The sequence below is a fragment of the Chinchilla lanigera genome, unplaced genomic scaffold (genome assembly GCF_000276665.1).
Source record: "Chinchilla lanigera isolate Chin_1 unplaced genomic scaffold, ChiLan1.0 scaffold00071, whole genome shotgun sequence".
In the NCBI taxonomy this organism is placed as follows: domain Eukaryota; kingdom Metazoa; phylum Chordata; class Mammalia; order Rodentia; family Chinchillidae; genus Chinchilla; species Chinchilla lanigera.
This window is the reverse complement of record NW_004955472.1, coordinates 1,758,254-1,774,639: the sequence shown is the minus strand read 5'-3', so window position 1 is coordinate 1,774,639 and position 16,386 is coordinate 1,758,254. Positions and strand designations below refer to the sequence as shown.

The window sequence follows — 16,386 nt, the reverse complement described above, 5'->3', positions numbered from 1 at the left end:
CTTCAACCAGGGCGTCTGCTTGAGCGAAGGTCTCGCGATGTTCTCAGCGAGGCAAAGACACTCTAGAGGCGGGAGAAAGCCCGTTACTCAATTCTGTTGGCCCCCCGGAAGCTCAGCTGAGCTCTCCTGATTGGTCGGCCTACTGCCGGTCTCCGTTCGCGGCCCACCTCCTGCCTCTGCGGGCTTCCGGTGAGTGGTCTCTGGGCTAACCTGGGTTTAATTTTCCGTGGAGGGGCTGGGGGCTAGAGCGTTGGGAGGCTGCCGCTGACTAACTCCATTCGCTGCAGAGGCAAAGGTCCACACACCGTTTTCAAGGATAACTGGAGGCGAGAGTCGGCCAGGCCCAGCCGCTCGCAAACCCTAGTTCCTGCCTGCACCGGCGGGCGGGGAGGGGTGGCTGGAGGGCGGCCCCCGCTTGCTGCCTGGCGGGTGGTGCGGAGGGCTCGCTGGAATCGCGGGACGGGCGAGCGCCGAGTTCAAGGGCGATCCACCGAGCGGATCGAAGCTAGACCTTCTCCTCCCCGGACCTGAGTTTTTCTTTGTTATCTGTTAAGCCTCCCCTGCCTTCCGAAAGAGATTTTGCATTTTCTAGTTGTTTCGTTTATTGAGTGAATAACGATTGTAGCAGAATGTCACTCTAGAGGGTCCCCTCCACTTTAAGCAAAGCAAAGGCAAGGCCGCCACAGCTTAAACTGAAAGCAGCCCGTGTCAAAGGCGAACCGCTAGTGCAGAGTGGAGGCTAAGAGCCCTGATGGCCAGACCGGCCTGCGTCGGATGACAGTCCGGGCTCCTGCCCTGTGGACAGATGGCAGCCAGCCCCAGCGTGCTGCACTGCCGTTAAATGAGATAAGGAACGTAAAGCACTTGGCGCACTGCCTGGCCAGCAGTGACTTCTCAAAATATGGTAGCTATTATCTTCGTAATATGCACGAACATACTAGCCTTGTCTACAGCCTGCAGCTTAGTTACTATCATCAACTACATACCCAATTTAGCTCAAAGGTAATTTTTATTAATATGGAAACATCTATTCAGAAGAGAAATATTTACAATGAATTTAACTATAGTAACTGTAGTAAAGGAAATTTATTTGGTCCGTGTACATCAGGAATATACACAGTGTGGTAAATAAAATTCACCATATGTGTTACAGAAAATACAAAAAGCCATTTCTTGATTCAGCAATCCATAAAAGTTAAGAGTGTTCCATTAAAACATTTCAGTTGACCTTTTATAACCCAAGAATAAGAGTGACCCACATATATTCAGTACCTCTGATGTGTTAAACCCTATAGTAATTTTTTTTTTTTTTTGAGACAGAGTCGTGGTATGCAGTTCAGGTTGTCCCTGAACTCACTCTGTAGTCCAGGCTGGCCTCAAACTCAAGCTGATCCTCCTGCCTCAGCCTCCCAAGTGCTAGGATTACAAGTGTGTGCCACCACACTTGGCACTAAATTTATTTTAAACTCTACAACCATGAAAAATCGGTGTTATCTTCATTTTATGAATGACGGAGTATCCTGCTCTAAGTTACAACTATTAAATTTGGTAGATTGGTCTTTCTTATTGCAAAGTGAGCCATACTTTTCTGCATTGTGTGACACTTTCTGACAAAGAGGGTGAAACGTTTGGAATACTAGATTGCAACGGTAGGTTACACAGAGAATTTGGAGGGAAATTGGCTGCAGAAGTACCCACGGTGGGAACACGTTCTCTTTCTAATAGAAAATCTCCACCTCGGGCTTTGAAGAGATGAGATGAAATGGTCACAGAACGTTAGACCCGTTTCCATTTACCTTGTGGTTGGTCTATAGCACTTCAAATTCAGCTTGTCCCAAACACAAACTATTAGCTTTCCTTCTGCCCCTTTTTCCACAGTCTCCTCATCACACACCTCTCTCCCTTTCCCTTGGACTTGGGGAATCTCTCCTTTAGACAATAAAACACCAGTATTGTCAATTTTTACTTGAAATATCTCTCAGATTCCTTCTGTCCTTTCCATACTCACAGCCTCTGCCTTAATCTAATTCCATGTAATTTATAAACTAGGCTTTTGAAATAGGCTTGGAAATGGTTGGTTTCTCTGCCTCCAGAATTCTAATTTGTTCTCCGCCTTGCTTGCTGCCAGATGTTTTTGTAAAATGTCGGTCCAGGCCAGGTGTGGTAGCATATACCTGAAATTCCAGCACTCCAGGAAGCTGAGGTGAGAAGATCTCAACTCTGAACAACTTAGAGACTTAGTAAGACCCTGTCTCAAAGCTTTAAAAGAGGTTGGGGATACAACTTGGTGTGAAGGTCCGGGGTTCAATCCTAGTACCACATTAAAAAAAAAAAACAAAAACAAGGGCCAGGGGAGTAGCTCAGTGGCATAGTGCCTGCCTGGCAAGCGCAAGGTCCTGAGTTTGATTCTTGTTACCAAAAAAACAACAACAAAACTAGTTGTGGTGAGGCATGCCTGTAATCCGAGCACTCTGGCGGTCTGAGGCAGGAAGATTGCAAATTCAAGCCTAACATGGGTAATTTAGTGACTTAGTGAACCCCTGTATCAAATTGAAAAGGGCAGCTGGGTGTGGGGATGCATACCTGTAATCCCAGCATTCAGGAGGCTGAGGCAGGAGGATCACTGTGAATTGGAGGCCAGCCTGGGCTACATAGTGAGTTCAAGGCAGGCCGAACTACATACAAGACACTGTCTCAAAAAGAAAGAAAGAAAAGGGCTGGGAGTGTAGCTTAGCGCAAAAGCCCTGAGCCTGAGTCCCAGTACTGCCTCTGCCCTAAAAGGAAAGTCATCTTAACCAAATTACAGCCCTGCCTAAATCTAGTCAAAGGCCTTATTGCCTACAGTAAACTAAACTCTACCCATGGAAGGTCATTTTGTGCTCGCTGGTCTTTTCACACACTCTTCCCCTTACCCGGAGTGTCTCTTGTTTCCACCTTGATTATGCCTGGTGAACTCCTAGCCATCCATTAAGGTCCTTCTGAGGAACCCCTTTGACTTAAGATGTTTCTTCACTGACATTTCACCTTACATGTCTCCTTACGATGCACAAAGCCCACGGTAACCTGTCTGTCTGAAGCTCTTCTACTTTCCCTAAGCTGCGAACCTCTAGAAAAAAAGGCAGGGCTTTGTAGAATTTAACCTCATCTCTACCCTTCAGTACTGTCACACTGCCTTTGAGCTTTGTAGCATTAACTTTATATCTCCTTTTCAGTCCTGTCACACTGTCTGTGACATAGGAAGAACTTGAAAGAAAAATGAGGAAAGCAACACTTCAGGTTCTAATATTAGGATTCCCCAAGTTTGCTTCCCAGGATTGAACAGCAGATGGCACTAACGTGCCACTTAACGAATCTTCCTGGAGAACAATTTTTGTCCAACCTTGTGTGACTTTGGCCTCATCCTGGAATCCAATATGCCATGACATTCCTGTTTCCTTCTTCAGTCAAGTAGCGAAGATTGCAAAATGACCGAGCAGCTCTGGTCTCTGAGAAGAAGGGATTGGCAGATATTTAAGGATAGGGGCACTTGAGGGACTGTTTTCTTGGTCTCTATTCATGTAATAAGGGTCTTTTTCTTTTTCATTTCTTATTTCTTTTCCTCCCTTTATTGTTGTTACTACAAGGTGGAACTTTACTCATGGACGGTGCCTCACTGCTGCCCATTCCAAAGGGGGAGGAAACAGGCTAAGTGGGGGTGATTACGATGTGGGATGTGAGGGAGGGCTGAGTAATTAATCCCGGCCTCCGAGCGGCAGAGCTGTGTGGTGCTATAGGCGGTGCCACGGAGCCCAGCAAAAAGTACTTTTAAGGATAGAAAATGAACTCAAAAGGGGCTTTTGAAATGGCCTGTGCCAGTGAATTGGCCTGAGCAAATTTTCTGGACACGTGGGTCTTACGTAGGCTGTTTGTGTGCTTGTACAGGGCTGGTACTGAGACTATGCCCAGGCTGGTCATGGTGGCGCACTCTTATAATCCCACCACCTGGAAGGCTGAGGCAGGAAGGTTGCCATGAAGTTCAAGACCAGTCTGAACTGCATAGTGAGTTCAAGGACAGCTGAACTACATAGCAAGACCCTGTCTCAAAGAAAAAAAAAAACAAAAAACATATTGTACTCAGTATCTTGGTACCTTTGAATCCCAGGGCTGTTGGGTATGGCTTTGTTTTTTTTGTTGTTGTACCAGGAATCGAACTCGGGACCTAGAGCTTGTGAGGCAGGTGCTTATGCCACTAAGCTATATCCCTGGCCCAGGGTATGGCTTTGAACGTGTGGTTTTAGAGTCCTGCTTCCCAGTAAAGAGCAGTGGACGCGTAGAACCCTGTCAGGCACTTTTCGTGGCCTTAGGCTATATTGCCCCTTCATGTACTGTTCCCTTGTCCCACCTAAAACCTGTTAGTGGAGAGGGTATCAGCTAGGCATCTTAACCCCAGGTGATCATAGGCTAAAAATTTTGAAACTGAAAGTGATTTTATAAATTCTTCGTGTGGCCTTTTTCAGGCCCATTTGTGCCCCCAGTCTTTCATGGTGAGCAAGCTTGTAAAGGAAAAAAAAAAAAAAAAAACGACTTTGGAGGTAGACTTAACTGGATTCCAATAATTGCCATGGGCAAGTATTTTAACTTTTCCTAATAGACCCCATTTCCTTGTAGACTCCCGGAGATAGTAGTGCCTGTCTGGAAGGGTCGTCTTGAGCGTCAGAAACAATAGTGTAAACCCCTGGCACAGTGTAGCTGACACAATGTTCACTTTCTGTTCACGACACGGTGGCACGAAGCATTGTTTATGTGTAAAGCGATTTAAACATGAGGCGCAAGTCAGGAGGAGGATTTGAGGAGCCCTTTGTGTATCTAAAGGTGTGTTTGTGAGGCTGCAGGTGTAGCGGAGCAGTTGCTTACTATGCTTAAGGCCTTGGGTTCAGTCCCTGGAACTGCATACGTAAGTAGTAAGTAAATAAATGCATATTTACAAAGGCTTTTAGGGTTGAACTGTGCTTGCAGTAGCACTCTGATTAATTTTGGTGAATACATTGGAACACATCAGCATAGAAATGTATCAATAAGTTCTTTTTTGGCACTAAAATCCTGAATCTCCTAGGCCATAAGGGAATTCTATCTATAGAGAAAGCCAAGAGCACTTTTCCTTAGCTTCTGGAACCTTCTGATGACATTGGAGGGTTTTTTGTTCAGGTTTTTTCCAACCACCTCAGGCACTCTGCCACTTCTCTGAAGTGTGAATTGCCTGCTGTCAGCCTAGAGTTCTCACCTCCACAATCCTGGCTGCGGGCGTATTTGCATATTGGATGCTGTGTTCTTTAACCCCCTGAGGTTTGCATCCACTTGGAATCTGTGTCAAAGCTGGCTGCTCTCAAACCCCTGGACAGTTTCAGCTCCCTGGTCTTCAGAAAACCCCCAACAATAGCTCCATTGACTTTTATGTAAATGGCACTCTTCAGAAAAACACTGAGCTATTTCCCAGGGCCCCGGAACGTACCCAAACATTTGTTTGAGTGGGAGGTGGGAAGAGCGTTCTGTTGAGTCAATGAACATCTGTTGAGAGCTGCTGTGCTGGGTCCCAAGGAAACAGCACGTACTCCGGCTCTTCCCCGCTAGAGGTACCAACAGGTTTGCTGTGCAGGTATGTGTGCTTCTGATGGCTTTGCACTGTCATTTGAACTAAGCTAGAACTGTGTTTCTTAGAATTCCCTTCCTATCCTGTTTTAGGCCAACACTGACCACAAGAAAATTTGGTGTAAGGTTAGAAAGCTGAAGCATCAGCTAGTACACTGAAGGGCAGAGCTGGGGTGCAGCACGGTGGCAGTGCCTATGCTTGGTGCTGGTCAACCACTTATAGCCTGCTGCTTCTCTGCTTGGACCCTGGAGTGGAAATTTGTGAAGTGCTTAGAAGCCAGAAAGCTGCACAGAGAAGACAGTATCCGAGAGAAAGAACTAGAAGGGTGCTTATAGCCAGGCATGGTGGCGCACACCTGTAATCCCAGCACTCGGGAGGCTGAGGCAGGAGGATCATTGAGAGTTTGAGACCAGCCTGGGCTACAAAGTGAGCTCAAGGCCAGCCTGAACTGCATAGGGAGACCCTGTCTCAAAAAACAAAAACACAAACAAACAAACAACAAGAAGGTTGCTTATATGGTGCATGTGGGTAAGGGGGAAATCCTGACAAACAGCTGGCTAACCCAAGCAACTCAAAGGGAGTAGGAGTTCTGTCTTTCTAGAAGCCTTATCCTTTCCATGGTCCGTAGCACAGATGGACAGTGAATTTCTGGTTCTAGCTCCGCTGGCTGCACTGGGACGAACTTTTGGCCAACCTAGTTCTTAGATATGGTCATCCCTAGTGACATGCACTGAAATACATTCTTACTAGGCTGTGCCCTTGTCACTACCCTAAATTGTCCCCCCACCCCTTCTCCTTGCCACATAGGAAGATACTGACATGGTGTCCACTCCCCTAGAGCTCCCAATGGCCAAGTAAGGCCTGGCTTTTTTGTCTCTTGCAGGCACCTGTCCTCCTTCATGCGGTAATCGTGGTGCAGTGGTATAGAGGAATACTCAAGCTTCCTTTCTTAGGCAGAGCACTATGCCCTGTAGTTTTGGAACCCTAAACTTATCTAGGGGCTCCAGCATTTATTCTGTGGGGCCCCACCTGAGGCAAGAGCAAGGCATATTACATCTGTCATTTCTAATACTTTCTGGACATCTTTGGAGAAAGGGTATGGGATCAATTACCTGTTTCTGCCTGAACTGTGAACCAGTAACTTACAAGCTTTGTTCTCCACTTCTGTAGTGACAGGGAGCTTCCTTTCAGCTTCCAGAATGGGCAAAGTTTTCAGCGTAAATAAGGAGTCCAGGGGCTGGGGATTTAGCTCAGCGGCACAGTGCCTGCCTGGCAAGCGCAAGGTTGTGAGTTCCATTCCCGGTACCGGAAAAAAAAACCAAAACAAACAAACAAATAAGGAGTCCAGGAAGATGGAGCATAGTGTTTTATAAAAGCCTGCCACTACTTTACATATGAATTTTTAACTCAAAAAAACCTTAGTATACATGCTATTCCAAACCATGCTTTTTTCACTTAAAATGCCTGAAGATCTTTTCTTACAAGCAACACATTTAGTTCTACTCCACTTTTTAATGGCTTCACAATATTTTATCATATAGACGTACTGTACTTTAACAGTTCTAATACAGACATATATTTGTTTCTGCTTTTCTTTCTTTTTGATAATGCAAACAGGTTATAGCAAACGTCGTTATGTATATATCTTAAGTATGTATTTCTATAATGGAACCCCTAGAAATGGAATTGCTAGTTCTAAAAGAAAGTGCACTTTGTTTTCATAATTATTATCAAATGACCTTCCTACGGGATATGCCGGCTTCCTCTTCACCAGCAGCGTATGAGAGCATAGAGCAGTGCTGGCGAGCGTGGCACGGGTGCCACAGCGACCTGTGTGTTATCACTGCATGCTCCAAAAGGTTCCCCATCACTGGCAGAGGTCATTTCAAACCCCTCATTTGAGTTCATTTTCTGTCCTTAAAAGTGCTTTTTGCTGGGCTTGGTGGCACCCCCCTATAATCCCAGGACTTGGGAGGCTGAGACAGGTCGATCACTACAAGTTAAGGGCCAGCCTGAGCTACATAGTGAGCTAGCCTACACTACATAGTGAGACCCTGTCTTCACCCCCAGAAAATGTGTTTTTCAGGTTTAGGAAGCTTTGTACGTGTCTTGGTTACTTTCCTCTCATTGCTGGGACAAAATATCTGACGCCCAAAATTCAGGAAGGAAAGGTTTATTTAGCTGACAGTTTGTGGAGGTTTCTGTCCGTACTCGGCTGGCTACAAGGCAGGGTGGCACATGGCAGAGGGCAACCACTCAAGGCGGTGGCGCAATACAGCAAAAGCAACAAACACAAAAGGGAGGAATGGCGGCATGCAGCCTCTTCCTCTCCCTTACCTATGCAAACTATCCACCCCCCGGGGCGGGTGTAGCTCTTACACCCATAATCAGTCAAACTCTAAAAGCCTGCCCCAGGACCGCATGAGGCTTTGGGGGGACACCCAGACACAAACCATAACAGTAGGGCTGGGGATTTAGCCTGCTAGGAGGGCATATGCCTCACACGTGCGAGGTCCTAGGATCAAGCCCCAGAAAAAAAAAAGTTTGGGAAGGTCTTGGTGCTGGATGCTTGGTTTTCTGGTGAGAAACTGCCCTTCCCTAAAGTGACGTTACCATTTACAGTGTTCTCAGTCCGGAGAACTGCCCTGAGCAGGCTTCGGTCTGGGCCTGACTTTTATGCCTTTGACAGCCTTGATCTCATTTCTGCTGAGCGCAGACACAGTGCTGTGGTGGGCAGCAGCCTCTCTGCGCGAGCCCAGCTGCCGCGGAGCCCGGCTCCTTCAGCCCTGCGGACGCGGCGCGGGCCTTGCGCGGTGCGCCACCCCACCCCCACCCCGCCTGCGCTGTATCTGAGACAGCTGGCGTGCTTCTGCTTTTGCCTGTGCGGCCCCCTGTACTTGAGCCACACTGTCTCCCTCTTTGCCTTTACTGACTTCCCTTGCCTCGTCCTTTGCTCCTCTGGGCAAATACCCCTTCTTGCAGGAAGCCTCGCATTATCCCTCACATGAAGTAAGGCCGCTCATCCTATGTTCCCTCTGGAGCGTGTACCTTATGGCAATTATTTTTAAATGTGTTTGATTAGTCTGCCTCTCCCATGAAATTATTAGCTGCCTGAGGACAAAGGCGTAGCACAGGGTTACGTGACAGATATAACCAACCACAGAAGGAAAATACTCAAAAAAATTGCATCAGCACTGAACAGGTACGGACTTTTTTCTCATCATGGTGGCCTCAAGGATATAATGTAACAACTATTCACACAGCATTCAGGTTGCACCAGGGATTATAAGCAATCTGGAGATGACCGAAAGTGTGCAGGAGGATGTGCAGGTTATATGCAAATAGTAGATTATTTTCTAGAAGGGACGTGAACAACTGCAGATTTTGATATCCTCAAGGGACCCTGGAAGCCATCTCCCTGGATACGAGGGGTGCTGACTGGATGTAATCGGTGCTCAGTGTTCACTGAGAAAATGAATGTGTCTGTAGCATGGCCATACGTAAAAGATCTTCCACGTTTTTGTTACTTTAATCGCACGTGTCCCTGTAGATGGTAAATTTTGTCCTTATTTCTGCAGACATTCTTACTTTCCTCCCGTCTTTCTTTCTTGATGGTGTTGTTGACCTTTTTTTGAAATGGAAAATTTTTTTTTAAAGACCGGGTCTCGCTTTGTAGTTCAGGCTGTAGTTAATGTTCCTTGTAAAATTCCAAATAATACAAAAACATATGGCATAGAAAATAAACGTTTCCCAATAATCTCATCTTCCAGAAACCAGATTAATGAAGCGTAATTTTCCTGCATGTATAGAAACGCCAGGCGCAGTGGTGAACATCTGTAATCCCAGCTGTGTGGGAGGCGGGGGCAGGAGGATTGCAGCTTCCAGGCCAGCCTGGACAGTTCAGTGAGAGTCTCAAAAAATAATTTGGAAAGGGTTGGAGGTGTAGCTCCCTGGTAGAGTACTTGCCTAGCAAGAGGCCCTGGGTTTCTTTTGGCTCAGTACTGCCGCCCGCCGCAAAAAAAGGGGAAGAGGAAAAATACATATTGAGTGCGTCATTCGGCTCCCTTTACAAAAATTAAATCAAGCAGTCTTCGCAGCAGCCCTTTCAGGGGTTCCTCATAGATGAGGAAGCTCACAGCTGGGAAGACACACGGCGAGTGAGGGTCAGAGCTGGAACCTGGAACCGCGCTCCAAATCACGACCCTCACCGCATGCTGTTCGCTTCTGCCGGGCTGGGAAGAGACTTCCTCCGCCTGCCTGTCTGAACTTTAGATTTCGACATGTGAATGTCTAACATGTTAGAAAGCCTGGCTATCTGGGCCAGGTGGTACATGTTTGTTATCCCAGCGCTTGGGAGATTGAGGCTGGAGGATCATGAGTTCAAGGCCAGCCTGGGCTACATAATGAGACCCTGTCTCAAAAAAACAAAAGCATGCCTGGGATGTAGCACAGTGATAGAATGCTTGCCTCACATGTGCTGCTGCCCGGGGTTTAGTCAACAACTTCTCAAAACAACACGGATAACAACAAAAAAAAAACCAAAATGTGGATAAAAGAAAAGACAAAAATCAATAGAGTACACTACACTAAGGTACACTGAGCTGCCTGTTCTAGGTGACCCCTCTGAGTCATCAAAAACCCAATTGTTGGGCCTCTTTATTTCAGGGGCTCAGGATGTAGGTTGTAGGTTTACTTCCCAAGATCTCCAGTCTTGTAACAAACACACACCAGTCCTGTGTCTTACAGGGATGCCGAAGGGACTGAGGCGGAAACCACATTGGCTGAGGGTGGCTGCCAGGGTCCTGCAGTCACACACGAAGGTCTTGTCTCTGACTCCTGGGTTCCCTCCACTGGCTATTGGCATGCTGCCTTTTTCTGTGGGTTATGAGGTCACTGTTAGCTCTTGTATGCTATGCTCGAGCACCAGCGTGCTGCCACCCCTCGGGGCAGATATACTTATGTGTGTAATATTCCTTCTGTGTTAAGTTCTTAGATGAACCATGGCCCTGAGAGCATGTGGTTTGATCATCTTTCGAAGACACTGCATTCCCAAGATAGACAACAGCACAATTGAGTTTCTTCTGCTACAGGCGTCAGATGGCATTCATCACTGGACTCCTCCCAAAGGTATGAGACCAGAGGGGCTGGGCCAAGCGTTGCTCAATGCTAAGCATTGCTCAGAAATTCACCCTGGGCTGGGCATGGTGGTCTGTGCCTGTAATCCCAGCACTCAGAGGCTGAGGCAGGAGGATTCTTCTTGTTTGAGGCCAGCCTAGGCTAATAGTTGAAGGCCAGTCTTTTTTTGTGTGTGTATGTGTTGAGACAGGGTCTCACTATGCAGTTCACGCTGACCTTGAGCTCACTTTGTAGCCCAGGCTGGCCTCGAACTTGCAACGATCGTCCTGCCTCAGCCTCCCGAGTGCTGGGATTACAGGTGTGCGCCACCACGCCCGTCAGTTTAAGGCCAGTCTGAACTACATAGTAAGACTTTGTCTCCAAAAACAAAACCAAAACAAAATAAGGGCAACAAAAGTGAAATCTACCCTACTGGACCCTCTAAAAGGCTTGTTCTCAGGTACTTTGCAGTATGTAGGGGTCGGGTAGGCAAGAACCCTTGATCCTTTCTAAGTACAAGGTCTCCAAACGAGAGCAGAGCTGGAAATAGAATTCTGTGACTGAATCCCAAGGCAGAAGCAGCAGCTGGTGTTTCGGAATGTCATTCATCAGATCTGCAGCCTCCATGGTGAATGGGGAGGGGAGAAGTCACTCGGGGAGGAGCTGGGGGTGCTGCGGTCAGGTCAAGGCTGCACTGTGCGTCCACCTCTGTGGGCTCTGAGTTTTTCCTCTGTTAAAGAAGGATTTAGCTAGAAAGTTCCTCATTTCCCCCAGGCCTGTCTCCGATTTTGTTTGATCAAGTTCCTTTGACTCCTCTTTCTGTGTCCCCGTCACTAGGTTTCCCTTTGAACTGAACAGTCGGAGAATGAGTTCTGGAGTACTGCTAAACGTAACTGTATCCTGAGTGGGAAGGATGGAGAGGGTGGGTTTCCCCATAAGAGAGTCACCTACAGACTGGCAGGAGTGGAGGAGTGAGGAATAGGAGCTGCGGAAACCATAGAGACCTCGGGGTTGCAGCTTGGCCAGCCACCTGTGCCCTGGGTCCATCACTCTGCACCTGGGTGGAGTTGGTTAGGTCTCCAGAATGCAAAACAATGAAGACTAGTGGCCTGGGGCAGGCAGAGACCTGTTTGTTAGCCGGCTGGTCTTCATCCACCCGCATTCCTGACACTACCTCTTAAGAGTAAGATAGAGGTGGGCGTGGGTGGCACACTCCTGTAATCCTAGCACTCTGGAGGCTGAGGCAAGAGGACTGTGGCAACTTTGAGGCCAGCCTGGGCAGGCCGGGGACATAGCTCAGCGGCATAAGTGCCTACCTGGCAAGCGCAAGGTCCTGAGTTCGATTCCCGGTACCAAAACAAAAAGAATGAAAAAGAAAAAGAGCTGGGCGTGGTGGTGCACACCTGTAATCCCAGCACTCAGGAGGCTGAGGCAGGAGGATCTTTGTGAGTTTGAGACCAGCCTGGGCTACAAAGTGAGCTCAAGGCCAGCCTGAACTCCATAGCGAGACCCTGTCTCAAAAAGACAGAAAAAAAAAAAAAAAAAGAAAAAAGAAAAAAGAGGCCAGCCTGGGCTGCCTAGTGAGTTCAAGCCCAGCCTGAACTACATAATGAGGCCCTGTCTCAAAACTGCCCCTGCAAAAAAGGAGTAAGATAGATTCTATTGGATGGTCCTGAAAGAGAGGCCAGGCCATGGAAGGGGAAATGGGGAAAAGAAGCCATTCTTGGCTGAGGCCACTGGGATCATCCCAGCAGGAAGGGAGAGTCAGTGGCCCTGGCACCCTGGATGCAGGGCACCCAGACAGAAAGGGAGCGGGGCTGGGATGGAAGGGGTGGGCGAGGGTGTAGAGTTGAACACAAACAAGGAAATGATAGCAGGAAACAAATTTTTGCACATTTGAGGTATGAGAAAAAAGGGAGAAGAGACGAGTGTCCTGAATGCTATGAATAGGAACATTCGCACTTAGCTCCTGACTGCCCAAGTCACACTGCATGTGTCCTCTCACTGAAAGATGTAAAAGGACCTCCAGTCGCTCCCCGCGTGAGCTTAGGGAGAAGTTACCCGGTTATCCCTGATGGGCAGAACACTAAACAGATGTTCCTGGAGGGATGTGTGCACAGACAGGCTGGGACAGGGCAGTTCAGGCTGGCCTCAAATGTGCAGTGATCCTCCTGCCTCAGTAGCCGGTGCTGGGATTGCAGCTGTGCGCCACCATGGCCAGAAGAATGGGTTCTCGAAATGGTGAGTTCCTGGTTCTCACTGTAGCAGCAACTGCTTTAGGTTGCTGTTATGTGGGCCCCTGGGGAAAAGAACTGGGAGGCTATAGCTCCATCTCCAGACAAAGAGGGGAAAACCTAAGGGCTCCTGCACCGCATGAGCTCCCAAGCCAGGAGGCCCCCAGTGCCTTGCGGGAGCCATGAGCAGGCCAAGGGACCTCTCCTTCCCAGAGCTTCGGGGCCCCTTTGGACAAGTTGAGACCTTGTGAAAGGCCGAGAAGTGAAGCTGAGGGCTGCTGCAGTCCGCAGGGCTTCAAGCTCTCCCACAGCAGTTTCTCGGCAGCTGTCGCTTGCCAAGTTGTCTTAGAACTGGCTCTCAGCTTGTCCTTAGCCTAAGTTCCCACCAAGATTTTCCCCGTGAAACTGAAATCTGGCCTTGCTCAGCTAGAGAGATGAGAACAGTTTGGAAAAAGCCTTGATGGCGACTTGGACACAGCTGCGGGGGTAGCAGCGCGGGCTTCTGAGCCTGCGTGTCCCCCGGACTTCGGGGTCCAATGCAGAGCGTTAAGTCCTCACTGGACTGTAAGCAAAGTGCTCCCTGTCCAGCTAGCCCTTTCCCTGCCAAGAAGGAACTGCCCCTCCTTGGAAAACTTGCCTTACGGTCTCCTGGGGAAAAGTGGTCCCTCAAAACGCAGGAGGAGCAGAGCTGCGATAAATAAGAAAGCAGAAGGCTGAGGGAGGCCGCCTCACTTTCCACTGAAAAGCCCCACTCTAACCCAGGCTTGCCAAACACATGGCCTGTGTCACTCTCCACAGAGAGAAGGAGTGGGGAGGGGGGCTTCTCAGGCCCCAGGAACCAGACACCGCCTGACTTGCGCCCCTTCCCGGGCATGTTAGGATGTTGCCAGTCACCAAACTTCCTTTAAGCCAAACCCCCTAGAAAATCACAAAAAAAGCTGTCATTAAATCGTGTAGCCTGAAAAAACCCAGCACTAGAAACTGTTGCCGATTTACTCCTTTTCTTTTTCCTTGCTGCCACCCAGGCCACGTGGACCCGGGAGAGAACGACTTAGAAACAGCCCTGAGGGAGACGCGGGAGGAAGCGGGCATAGAAGCAGACCAGCTGACCATCGTTGAGGGCTTCAGAAAGGAGCTCAGTTATGTGGCCAGAGGGAAGCCGAAAACAGTCGTCTATTGGCTGGCAGAGGTGAAGGACCACAGCGTGGAAATCCGTCTCTCCCAGGAGCACCAAGCCTACTGCTGGCTGGCGCTGGATGACGCCTGCCAGTTGGCCCAGTTCGAGGAGATGAAGGCAGCATTGCAAGAAGGGTACCGCTTTCTCTGCTGCACAGCGTCCTGAGCTGACCGGAGCAGGCGTTTTCTCCTCTAGCGTCCTTGGGGGCCTTCTGAGATGAACCCTCCCTCTGTTTAATGGAAAGATTACTGATCTGATTTGTTATCGCCAAGAGGGGATAAGTTAGTGAAATCAACTGAGAGCTCTCAGATGAGAGCAAACAGGAGTTTTAGCTGAGTGAAGAGACAAAGGAGGAGTAAAAAATATTTTGAAAAGGCCGTGCTCAGGAAGTGCGTTCGTCTGCTTTATAAATAAACTTCAAACTGCTTACTGGCCTTCCCAATCTGTTTATTTCTTAGGTTCTTTTGCGGGGAGGGAGAAAGAGTAGTAGGGATTGAGCTTAAGCCTTTTTTGCTCTAAAATAAGCCCTCAGCCCTCTTTGAAAATTTTGAGACAGGTCCTTGCTAAGTTGCCCCGTTGTGCCCCGACTTCCAATCGACCTGCCTCAGCCTCCCAGAGTGCTGGGATTACAGACATGTGCGATCACACTCCACTACTTCTTGGACTTTGCCATTGGTGGTAAATCAAAGGTCCCTCTTTAATCTCTGGATAGAAGGAGTCCTGTATCTAAACACCACACCCCAGAAAAGCCAAGGGAAAGGGAGTCCGAATGGGGGAGACCCGGCACTGCTAGGAAACTTCCGCCTCTGGAACTGCATGTACCCCAGCCCCTTTGGAAACAACCAGGACTGTGACCTGTAGTAGGATTTCCAAACAAGCGAGATGAGCACAGAAGTGGAGTTTGCTTGTTCGCCATCTCTCTCTCCCCAGCACTAGACACATATCTTATTGGTGCTCTGTAAATATTTCCTTAAGTAATTAGACACCAAGGAACCGTGGGTGGCTCTCCAGGGCTCAGAGAAAATAGGCAGTTCTGGACCACTCTGCCCTCAGTCTGCCACGGAGTGCTAAGCCTTGAAAGCAGGACTAAGGTCACCGAGGAGGAGGCACGCCCAGGCCCCTGGGGCCCTCCCCGGCCACCCGGCGGCCGCATCACCACACCTGTGCATTCCTGCCTGCAGCTGCCTCTCCTGGCTTCAGCAGAGCCTCCCCATTGCTGCTTCTCTTCCCGCCTCCGTCTGCCCTCCCCTTTCCCCACTGTCTACTGCAAGGTTTGGGTCAGCCTTCTTTTCCCTTGCTCCTAGGGCTCGGCGAGTGCAAGGGCAGGTGGCAGATCTTACAGCCTTTCCAGAAGCTGTTACCAGCTGGGCACATCTGGATTTTATTAGGAGGTTGTTACCCAGTGAGGTGCAGAAGGTTGGAAGGGAAGGGGCGTCGGCAAAGGTCAGCACGGATTACCAGAGGCAGAACAGCCACCCCCAAAAGAAAGCGAGAGGTGGCCCAGGTTTTAGGCAGGCTTCCAGACGTTTCCAGTCACTGGTTCTCCGCGCAGACGGGGCAGAAGCACTAGCGAACAGGATCTTGGAGCACAGCCAAGGACCTAAATGGTTCTGCTCCTCGCCCCTCTGAGCAGCACTCTCCAGAGGAGGCCTGCTGCAGGAAGTGTTTGGAGCTTACTGTTCTCTTCTGGCCGGCAGGGACCATATCCCACTGATTTAATAAATGCCTGCTGGGCAGTGGTGCCAAGCCACAGACAAGCTGCTTCCTAACCAGGCCCGGCCAGCCCTGCGCTTCGGAGCGGGAGGCTGCAGTCTCACAAGCCTAACACCTCAAAGTGGGAAGGGACTTGGAAAATGACCTAATTTTGCTGTTCATTTTTATTGTTGCGGAAATCGAGGCTTATTGGGGACAGTGGTCTTGGCTGTTGTCTATGTATAGGGTACTTTGAGGATGAGATGCCAGAGAGAAGACCGCTTTACAATATGTTACACAGGGGCTGGGGATTTAGCTCAGCGGCAAAAAGTGCCTGCCTGGCAAGCGCAAGGTCATGAGTTCGGTTCCCGGTACCAGAGAAAAACCAAAAAAACCAATATATTACACAGCTATGGAGCCATCCCCCTGGGCATCACAGTGTGTTCCAGCAAAGCGCAGGTGTACTTCAGCGAGCGGGGCCCCCATAAACTGTACTCTTCAAAGCAGAGGGGGGCTGGGCATTTGGTGGAAGGTGCACGAGG

At 49.0% G+C, this 16,386-nt stretch overlaps 1 protein-coding gene across 1 annotated transcript; it reads left to right on the top strand.

Annotated features, from left to right (window-relative positions):
* The first annotated feature begins 100 nt into the window (after window positions 1-100).
* Nudt2 (nudix (nucleoside diphosphate linked moiety X)-type motif 2) lies at window positions 101-14,594 on the top strand. Its single transcript, XM_005401094.2, has 3 exons — window positions 101-189; window positions 10,613-10,753; window positions 14,001-14,594. The coding sequence occupies exons 2-3, from the start codon at window positions 10,627-10,629 to the stop codon at window positions 14,315-14,317; spliced, it is 444 nt and encodes a 147-aa protein (XP_005401151.1). The 5' UTR covers window positions 101-189; window positions 10,613-10,626; the 3' UTR covers window positions 14,318-14,594.
* Window positions 14,595-16,386: the final 1,792 nt, after the last annotated feature.

What these genes read in the sequence shown, in the direction of transcription:
- Nudt2 (XM_005401094.2), top strand. Translation starts at nt 10,627, where the DNA reads ATGGCCCTGAGAGCATGTGGTTTGATCATCTTTCGAAGACACTGCATT. An exon ending in TCACTGGACTCCTCCCAAAG is followed by an intron (nt 10,754 to 14,000) that starts GTATGAGACCAG and finishes GCTGCCACCCAG; the next exon opens with GCCACGTGGACCCGGGAGAG.